The 10729-nt window shown below is 37.7% G+C and overlaps 1 protein-coding gene across 1 annotated transcript; it reads left to right on the top strand.

Moving 5' to 3' along the window:
• Positions 1-1319: 1319 nt before the first annotated feature.
• GTF2A1L (general transcription factor IIA, 1-like) lies at positions 1320-10211 on the top strand (the record flags this gene model as incomplete). Its single annotated transcript, XM_010138040.1, has 8 exons — positions 1320-1421; positions 1725-1848; positions 3450-3505; positions 4670-4763; positions 5923-6524; positions 8050-8337; positions 9090-9179; positions 10104-10211. Coding segments are annotated over 8 exons (1464 nt in total), but the record flags the coding sequence as incomplete, so codon positions are not given.
• Between the last annotated feature and the right edge of the window lie 518 nt (positions 10212-10729).

Genomic DNA, 10729 nt, shown 5'->3' with positions numbered 1-10729 from the left:
ATGTCCGCGCTGGAGCTGTGCCGCTGCCCGGGGAGCGGGTGGGGGCTGACTTTTACCGTTGTATGTACGGTTTTTAAATAGCGCAATAAACATTGGTACTGACTGTAGCTTGGCAGTCCTGGCAGAGGAATGGGCCTGTCGAAAGACTTAAATTCAGTTTCTCTCCTGGGTTAACAATGAAGGCAAAGCATTTAACACAGGAGTCAGTCAATGCGTGTGGTACAAGACTTTGGTTTTTTTTTTTCTTCTCATCTCCGTAGTATCCTGAAATGTGCCGGGGGAATTCCTGGAGCTCTCTAACCTCCCATAAGATAACATACATTACTACGGTTATTTTAAAGTAGTGTTATGTTGTGATGATAGCTTATTGCAAAAAGTGCAGCTTGTTACTTGTTAATAACTTTTGGTTTTTTTTTAAAAACAAGTTGTTTGTCATCTGCAGTTTAGAACAACTTTGGAGCAGTAAAATATTAATTTGATGTTAAGTTAGAAAAAAAGTAAATTAATATCCTGGAATTTTAACTTCTAAGATTTCCTTAAGATCTCAGCTTCATCTTTCATCTTGTGTAGGCTGTTCTGGTGGTAATGATAGTCAAGATTAATAACCTTTATGTTGCTAAAAGCTTATTATCTTACATTTTCATTTGAGAGGTGAACATTGAAGCTCCTATGTGTCTGTTGCCCGGGTCTGGAGGATTAAGATTTAATCACAGACATGGGCAGAAGGAAGTATAAAATGGAGTCCTATTGAAATATCAGTTGAATTATATGTATTGGGACTGTAGTGTTAAAATTTCTATAGCTAAACTATTATATAGCATCAGACTATTACCTCGAAGAAAAAAAATCTTATTTCATGCAAGTTACTTGATACTTCTGATAGAATTGGGACATCTCATTTTCAGTAACTTGTATTGTTGGTTGACCTTTAATTTGGGGGTGATGGCACTAGAATGATGCTAAGTGGTAAATGTCAGTTTTAAACTGACAATTGAGACATACTTGTTTGAAAATAGAGCACAGGAATTGTTTTTTCAAGGATTTTCTTAAGCAGTTGTGTAGCCCACAGAAACCAGTACTTTGTGGCTTGAATCCAGTATTTTTTCAGGGATGTCCGTGGCCAGGAATGTCAGATTTACAAGAATGAGTGGACTAGCGGACCTTCGCATTTGACACAGTATTCTGTGTATTACACTGATCTGTTCATGCCACTCAGTTTGTAACCGTTGTTTATGTAGCAAGATTAGAATTTATGGTATCATTTCAAGTGGCTTAATATTTGTCTTAACCTGAAAATATTTTGGGTTTTGTTTATGTAGCCGAAGTTATACAAATCTATTATTGAAGATGTGATTGAAGGTGTGCGGGACATCTTTGCAGAAGAGGGTTTAGAGGAGCAGGTTCTGAAAGACTTGAAGCAGGTTGGTTGGGTTCCCCTGCGTTATTAGAAGTTATTTCTTTCTTTCTGAGGTGATGTACTTGTCAGTTTCTTTGCCCTCCAAAACATGCAAACTTTTGTCCCAACTTAGAACAATAAATATCCTCGAGTGGTGTGTTGGGCTGCTGGGGAAGTCAAAATTCAGTAGTGATTGGTAGCAGGTTTATTGGATAGAATCATTCAACGTACTCTTGGAAAAACTAGGAATACCTGATTATTATTTTAGATGTGGTTTGTTTTTAAAGGCTGATACCTTTTGACCTCCATAATAGTATTCTTTCTGCAGCTTTGGGAAACCAAGGTGATGCAGTCTAAAGCAACAGAAGGCTTCTTCAGACATGGCCACCAGTCTCCACAGTTCACCCTGCAGCTGCCGCACAATTTTCACCACATTCTGCAGAATTCAACAGGTCAGATGTTGTTGAACACAGCAGATGCAGTTTAAATAAGAATAGTTCAGTGATGCAAGAATCTTTTTGGAAGACTTGAAGGTTCTGCAGTAATCTTGGTTTGCAGTGCTTATGTACCAGTTTAGCGCAATGGGGAACAGTAATGATTTGAAAGCAGTTTGACCAATAACAGATGAATTAAACTTTGATAAAGTAATTATGTCTACACGCTCTTGATACGTTGCATATCTTCAGCAGCGAAACACAAAGAGAATTTTAGTCTTCTTGCCTGCAGTCCAGAAGTGTAGCCCATCAACTGCAGATTTACTAGTAGGGTTAAGTTTTCATTTCCCCTTTTAAAGTGTGGCATGATGCGTGCAGAGGTGATAGGGCATGTTTGTGCCATGAAGCTCTGCTGTCATGTTGGGGCTTAATTTGGTTCTGCACTTGTTAAAATGTCATCCCTTGCTCAAAGAGAAGACTGGGAGTTTTGGGGAGTTTTTTTGGTTTGTCTTATAGTTAGTTTTCCTAAACACAGTATTGCTGTTGCAGAGAACTCCCTGACTTTGACACAGCCTCTGACATCTTGACCTATTCTTCTCAATTAAGTCCAGCTGACCACTCTGGTAATGTTATAGTAGAGTGTAATGCTCAGCTGAGGTTTCTCCCAGTGTGAGAGGCCATTAGGAGCTTTCCCTATGAAGGACAAAAAACCAAATATGAGATGATTTAATGAAAATCTGTGTCCTAGTGCACTTCAAGGTTGTGCAGTCACTCTTTGGTTTTATTTTTTACAGTCTCCATAGTTGAATGGACTGATTTTGGAGGCAGATGTTTTCTTTATTCTATGTGATTAAAGGGAATATGCTTTTGAGTTTGTTTGGGAGGCTTTATATTTAATGAGTTTTTACCTTATTGCTCGTGGATTTTTTGGAAGGACAGTACTAAAGCAAAACAATATGTTGAAGCTAGTGAATCTTTTTTAAAATGGGATTTGAATTGTCCTGCTAGAGATCTTTCAAAGTAGTTAGGGCTACCTAAATTTTCTTGAAGCTGGGGACAGTTTTCCCTTTGGCTTATCTTCTCCCACTGAAGTCAGTATTGAATGCTTTTGAAAGCACTGTTCCTACTATTAGTACCCCTGGATTTGCTCTGGTGCAGAAAAACACTTGCACATTTTCATCACGTTGACAAGGCAATACACTTTACATATGTGCTCTTGGTCAGGTCGTGTTGAAATGGTAGCATTGCATGTCTGATGTAATGTATAGAAATGGCATGCTTAATTGTTACAGTGCAGCTTAAACAGAACGAGTAAATATAAATATTTTTAAAACAAACAAAATCTCCAAGACAAGCTTTCAGCAAAATGTAAGTTTTATAAATTCAGAGTATAACCTGTTCCAGCTGAGTACAAGCATAATCTTGAAGCAACATAAAAGGAAAGTTATTCAAGAGCCCTAAGTACATGAGCTCACTTATTTGTTGATCTAATGACTATGAACTTGTTAGGTTGCTTTAGTTTTAAAAAAGCAGGGCTTGCTGTAAATTACTGAAAGATATCTGCATCTGAGGAATTCATGGTTTTTGTAAAGTGTTTTTGGTTTTGTTTTTTTGAATAGCTTCTGTAGTCATCCCAGCTGGCAGAGGTTTTCAGCATCTCACAGCAGCAGACCTGGTATGTAGCTGGAGAAACATTATATTTCAATTTTTGTTATTTTGAATTCTAAATGATTAAGTTTGTCAGTTATTAGTAGGCTTAAGGCAAGGCAAGCATTAAAATATTTTCCATGTTTAGATGCTTTAGGACAGTATTTAAAGTCTGAAAAAGTTGCTTTTCTTATCATGGTTTCATCTGTCCAACATGGTATAATAGGCAAGGGAGCAGGAGACCTGCTGAGAGAGAATCAACAGCTGAAGAAACTTTTTGTTTTTTCTAGCCCTGACCTTTTTTTTTTCCATGAAAACCATATAAAAATTAACAGTCTGCAGAGAGGAAGCTGTTGTTCACTTCTGTTCAAGCAGTGAAAACGTATGGACATCTACCAGTTGGTTTTGCAAACAGTGCAGCCAGAAGTGTGTTGGAAGACATGGCTGCATGTATTTAGCCCATATGATGGTAGCGGAAATGCACATCTACAGATCTCTTTTTTGTTTTTTTTTTTTTTAATTACTGGGTGTTGTAAAATAAAACATGGTGGAGAAACACTAGCACTAGTGAAGCTAGGAGCAGCATTATCTGTGAGGTACAGAAATCATCCAGAAGAAAATGAGTGTTTAATGACTGTCAGGTTCTGAACTCCCAGAAATTGTCAGAGCTTGATGAACTTTTGAGTGCCTTCTGATTCTCAAGCTAACTAGTTTGCCAAGCTGAAATATAATACTGGGAAGATGTTTGTGTAACATGCAAGTTTCCTGATTTAAAATATGGATTTACCCAGAACAGCTAGTTTGAAAAGGAGCTGTTTATTTTAACTACTTGCTTTCCAGGAGAAAAAGAGAATGTGGCCTAGGCAAGGAGCCTGTGCTGTAGGGAGTAATGCATAAGCTTAGGAGAAGTGGCTGCAGGTAGAAAAATATCTTTCTGGATGGTGTGTACATTGAGGGGATTCAAGAAAGTGTTCCCTTAACAAAAAGGGAATGTGAGAACTGGAGAATAGGAAATACTTACGGTAAGTTATCTTGCCAATACAGAATACTCTTGATCTGTCTAAATCTCAAAAGTCTGAAGCAACTCTTCAGTAAAGACGATGACAAAAAGGCCCTCATTCATGTTTCATCTGGATGTTTTAGGGCCCTAAAAGATGACGTGCACTATTTCTTAAAGCTCTTGTGTATCTAGGGTGCTTCACGAGTGGGTGCAACTCTTACTTTCCCTTCGGGTATTTCTTATCCTATACACGTTCCAGCTGGAGTGACGCTACAGACAGCATCTGGTAAGATTAAAGAGGAGATGTAAAATGTTACCGTGCATTGACTGTATGTGGATGTTGAAAGATAGTCCCAATAAAACAAATGTGAAGTTAAAAGTATAGGTGGGTACAGCCAGTTATCTTCTTCCTTTGTAGTTTGTAATTGCTGCATGGGGGGAAGTAATTACATTGATTAGTTAGTGTGTCAGTTGTGTACACTTGCAAGATCAGTTATCATGGACTGCCAGGTGATGCCATTTTTTGTTTTACAACTAGATGCAAATGTGTTAATTTGTTGGTCCAGACAGAGGTATCTCCTCCTATATGAGGGACAATCTTCCAATGTTTTAAAAATGTAAAGGCATTCTCATGCTTCAGATTTAAATTGATTTCTTATTCAAATTAAATCCAGCCATCCATTAACCTTTTTGCTCGCACTCTTTCTGATAAAGCTTCCTGTTCTGCTTGTATAAAATGTGCTTGTACTGCTTCAGGTGTAGTGAGCGGAAGGCTTATTTCAGTCATGGATTGACTCCTTCCTCAAAGAGATGTTCCCTGGGAGCTAATGTCAGTAGATAGCAATTTCAGGTGTAAGTTCCAAGGTTTTGACACCTATCGGCTGGTATTAGTGACTACATGTGTATGGGGAAAAAGAATAATTAAATGAAATTGAGAACTTAGGTTTGGCATCACCATCCCAACACTGATGATACTAACTTTAAGAATTCAGTACTTGCAATGTGTTTTATTTTGGTTGTTTTTTAAAAAAAAAACTGCCTAGTTTAGTTTAAGAGGGGATACGTAAAGGTCCTTACAGAAGTGAAATGTCCCTATAAATATGGAATGATTTACTATTTCATCTTATATTCCTTAATTTCTGAAATGACATGAAAACAAATTCAAAACAGGATTTTCCTTTTTTTTTAAAAAAATCAGTATGTAATTAAGTTATTGAAGGTGCTGCCACAGGGTGTTGTGGAGGCCAGAACCGAAGTGTGTATTAAACATGGTAGTCAGAACGCTTTGTTTTCAAAGGCTGCTTGGGGACAGCACTGCTTTGTAAACATCCCGTTTCACATCGTATGCCTGCGTGTTCATGATTGGTTATCAGCTATAAGAGGACAGTGGCCTGGATGAACCTGTAGTTCAAGCTGCTGAAGTAGTTTTTAACTCTCCTTTGCAGGGCACCTTTATAAGGTGAATGTGCCTGTTATGGTTACACAGGCCTCAGGAAATGCTAGCATTCTACATCACCCTGCTCAGCAGATATTTCATCCTCTTGGGCAACCTTCAGTTCCGCAAGCCAGCATTGCCAGTGTTGCACAGGTGAATGCATCTTCTGCCCAGGCAGCTGCTGACACGTTGCAACCCCAGGAGACTGCTGTCCAACAGACCACAGTATTTCAACCAAATGTTGTGGAAAAAAACCACCTGGAGGAATCTGCCAGTACTTCATTCATCCAGCAGCCTTCTGTGAGTCAGCAGCAACTTGTAGCGAATGCGGTGTTGAATCAGTGTGCAGACTCAAATGAAATATCCCAGCATGGCAGTCTTCGCATGGCTGTGTTCACTCCAGAACCCTCTAAAGGCTCTTCTCCCACTGATCCTGTGGCAAACAACTCTAGCAGTGTATTGTTGGATGTGGAGCAGCAAGGAGGCATCGAGCCTCAGGAGTCTGTGCAACAGCAGGTGCCCGATGATATCATTGACCTGATTATCGTGGATGACAGTTTGGATGATGACACTGTTTTGAAATACCAGAACAGCATTGCTGCTTTTAAAAAGGTAAGACCTTTTAGTTCTCAGCTGAAGAAAATGCATCCGTTGGAGATGGTTGTTTGATATATCATAAGATGTGTGATCAAACACATCTGTGAGAAGTAGCACCTCTAAATTACAACAATAAAATTATAATTTAAAGTTCATGTTTGAGTTTGTTTTGAAAAGCAGTAGTTGACTGCTGAATTATACATTGAGAATTTGTCACAAATTTTGCTGAAATACTGGGACTAAAGAGAATGTAAATCTAAAAAATGCTAAAAGTGTAATGGATAGATAAAATGTGTTTAGATGCTTGACTGTTTTGGGGGATAGTAGTTTGGTTGGTTGTGGTTTTTTGTTTTTGTTTTTTGAACTGAGCAGACATGAATGATCCTTTGAGAACCTCCATGTTATTCTGACACTGAATTGGTGTATGGATACTGGCCAATTGTGGGCAAATTGCTTTTGCAGTGTCAAATGGGATTAGTTTTAACTCATAATGTATGAAGAGCATTTAACTTGCATTGAGAATGCGTATTGAGTATGAAAAGTCAGATCTGATAAGTGAAAATCTGCTGGAATAAAATGTATTTCCTTGGGGGGGAAAAATCCTGAACAAACTCAAATTCAGCTAGAGCCATTTGGAAAACTTGAATGATTTTAATTAACAGGCTGCTTTCTTGACCTCTTTTAATTTTTGTTCCAGAAATTATTTCCAGATGCTTTAAGTTCAGGCTGGCTTGCTAACTTTGAGTTGTAATGCTTTTATGTGATTGAGGCAAATTTATTAAATGCAAATTCAGTGACAATCATCACAAATGACTGTAAATAGAAAGCGTGTTATGTTGCTCATCTGAACTTTGGCAGGACGATGAAAACTGTCCATAGTAAGAACGGAAGGTCAAAGCAAAGTGTTATTCTCTTGAACGAGAAAGTGTACATGGATGCTAATTAAATGCTACAATAAAGATTTGATGAGAAATGGAACATGGCTGAAATCTTAGAGCCCTTTTATGCTCCTCTGAATGTTCTTTTCAGGAATTCTAGCAGTTTATGAACAGTAACTTGAAGTACTGAAATATTTACTGTCTCTCTTAGCCTTTTGTATCTTATTTAAACAAAGCATTTTGATTGAGTTACAGGGATAAGTTTCTTGACTTTTATTTCAAGAATGAAGAATCCTATTTTTGGAGTGGGGGAGCATCTTGTTCCCTTTTTTTCTTTTTCTTTTGTTTTTTAGAGCTGTTCTTTGCAATAGAAGTTCCAGTGGCCCGCTCGATCTTAAAGCTGTTTGAGTACGTAGTATGTAAACAGAATCCATACTGAATATTCCTCAACAATATAGACAAACTTTTTCTTTAAGGTTAGGTGTAAGAATAAGATTTGCAGATATATTTGGGCTTTAGAAGTAGACCAGGACTTGAAACTCTCTTTTTAGTCCTCCCATCTTGTTGTTTTACTGAACAAATATCTCCAGCTTTATACTGAACAACGAAAGCTCTGTGGTGTTAATTCACAAGCTGTCTCTGGTCTCTTTTATTCCCGTCAGATGGAACCTACTGAGCAGATGGAATCTAATTTACGATCAGAGAAGTATATCTGCAGTGACATCGAAGGCATAATTCAGCTAGATGGTACTGGTGATATTTCTCCCAGGGAAGAAATGCCACGTACAAAAGATATGGAAGAGAACGAATTCATTGGCATCATTGAATCGGAGGATCTTAAAGTTCTGGAGGATGAGGAAGATGCTGAAGAATGTGACAGTGTTTCGAACACAGAGTCTAGCAGCACTAGTGGTGATAATGAGGAGCTCCAAATAGATGTAGTTGAGGAGGTAATTTACTTTTAAATCTTGTGAAGTACGTTACAATAGGTTGTTTATCTTGACTGTGGAATTGTTTGATCCAGAACAATTCCTGGGAAGTTTAATGCAGGGAGTGCATAGTTACATACCACTTGAGATAGGAGTTAGTGCTGATAAATTACTCGAGCTCATTTTGAGGAGTATGGACAAACGAAAGAGATATTAAGAAGTCTTTTGTTTATTGGATGAATTAAAATACTTAATTACCAGAATTAAAGTTCTGTAGTAAAACCATGGCCTCAGTGGAATGGAGTTCTACATTTTATTTAAGTAAATCTAGATTTCTTCTCTGTCTAATCTCCCATAGTCCTTCAGAAGGAGAAGAGAACAATGTAGTAAGTACATGTATTTCCTAGGGAAAAGCTTTTCTTAAAGATGTGCAATTATGTACCCTAGAGATTCATAGGAGAAACAACTTGTAGCATCTGGACTTCACATAAATACCAGTTGGTTAATATGCCAGTTACTGGTGTCAGCTTCATCAGTTCGCAGTCTTGCTTTTTTGACTTGTGTTTTTGTTGAGGTTGGTTTTGGAGAACGTAAGCATGTAAAGATGCTTATAAATTAGCTTGTCCAACATGGTCTTCATATCCCCAAGGTCTTGTTTTTTGCCATGGTAACCTTTATTGTTCTAGGTGTGTTTAATGTCAGGTGTATTCAATGATGTTCTGACAGTATGTGTGTGTGTATGTGTCTGTATAAAACAATATTTTAATCTCTAGGACCCCTTAAATTCTGGTGATGATGTCAGTGAACAGGACATTCCAGACTTATTTGACACCGATAATGTGATAGTGTGTCAGTATGACAAGGTACAGTATATAGTTTTATCTTTGTTTCTTAATAATTTTAAGTAATATTCAGCAAATCCATGTCTGGTCTGCTGTCAGTACCTTTCAAAGAAAATCTAATGCTGTAATAATTCAGTATTTAAATTATGTGTTTAGCTGACAATAGTCTGAAAACTTACCTGCTGTTTTCTGAAATGAGGATAATCAAGGGGTTCATAATGGCCTATTAAAAGAAAAGGAAAGGGAGCCAAATCTTGCAAAATTAAGACTTGTAAAGCTGCAGAAGCTTATGGATTTCATTTAACTTTTAAGTACTATTAACAGCTCCATGGATTTATGTATGCATTTTCAGCTGTGAATTAAGACTTTTTTGGATTTCTCTAGAGATGTTTAAAATTCCTCCTTTTAGTATTAAACTTTCTGCCATATAGATCGCTTTGCTGGCCTTTAAAAAGAATCAGAATATGAAAGCTCTTTCCTATTGTTTTGTATGGCAGTATTTGTTTTTAAGCAAAGTTTTCCCGCTTTTAGCCTTATCCTAATATCTCTGTGCATGCGATATTGCTTTGCTGTGTGTCTGGGAGCAGGAAACCATTTTTTGTTTGTTTGCAAGGTGCAGTATATTTTGGCACTGATATACTCATAAAATTACTCCCTTCTTTTTTTGGGGGTGGGGGGGCGGGTGAAAATTGGTGGTGGTGCTAAGGTTCAGGAGGCTGGTCCCTTGAGAGGGCAGGGGATTTGTTGTAAACAACTGAAACTTACTGCCTCTGGTGAATATTTGTGGTGAGTTCAGTGGTAGTGTTTCACATGTTGCGGGCTATGAGGATTCTAAAAGAAAAACAAGGTTTGTAAGCCAAGCAGTGCTTAAACTTTTTTTAATAGATGGTCTAATATATATGTTTTTTGTGGGGCGTGGGGCATTGATTTACTTATCTTCATTAGATACATCGAAGTAAGAACAAATGGAAGTTCTTCTTGAAAGATGGAGTGATGTCCTTTGAGGGCAAAGAGCATGTTTTTGCAAAAGCCATTGGAGATGCAGAGTGGTGAAACCTCACTACGGCATTATTCTTCTACAAACTTTCTGTGAAAGAACTAGACTGTCTGTATTGTTTGTCATAAGAAAACCCAAAACAAAGCTGTGATTAAAATATGCAAAATCAGCATTAATACATGCAAAACCCCCCCTCTGTATTGTTAGCTACTCAGCTCTCTTTGCTGGTTTTTTTCTAATTATTTCATTACTTTTCTACCCAAGAAACATTGGAATGAATAGCTTAAAGACTGAAATGTTGAATCTGTGAGTAATTCAAGATAGACATGGAATAGTAAGTGACTATATTTAAGGAAATTTCAGTTCTGTTGGTTGTCTTTCCACTTCTTAAAAGAGCTAAAGTTTGACTTGAAACTACACAGTTGGTGATGCTATGTATTTCTTTTCAAAGGCTGCTGAGCTTAAAAAGGCAAGCAACATCTGTGCAAGTCTGAAAACTGTGGCTGTTTCAGCTGTGTACTTCCCCCCTTTCCTTCCTCTTGCTTTTTTGTTGTTGTTTGGGGTTTTTGACTTC

This window comes from Buceros rhinoceros, unplaced genomic scaffold (assembly GCF_000710305.1).
Source record: "Buceros rhinoceros silvestris isolate BGI_N320 unplaced genomic scaffold, ASM71030v1 scaffold14146, whole genome shotgun sequence".
Lineage (NCBI taxonomy): Eukaryota > Metazoa > Chordata > Aves > Bucerotiformes > Bucerotidae > Buceros > Buceros rhinoceros.
The sequence above is the reverse complement of the archived record's forward strand: the minus strand, read 5'-3'. Positions and strand labels throughout refer to the sequence as shown.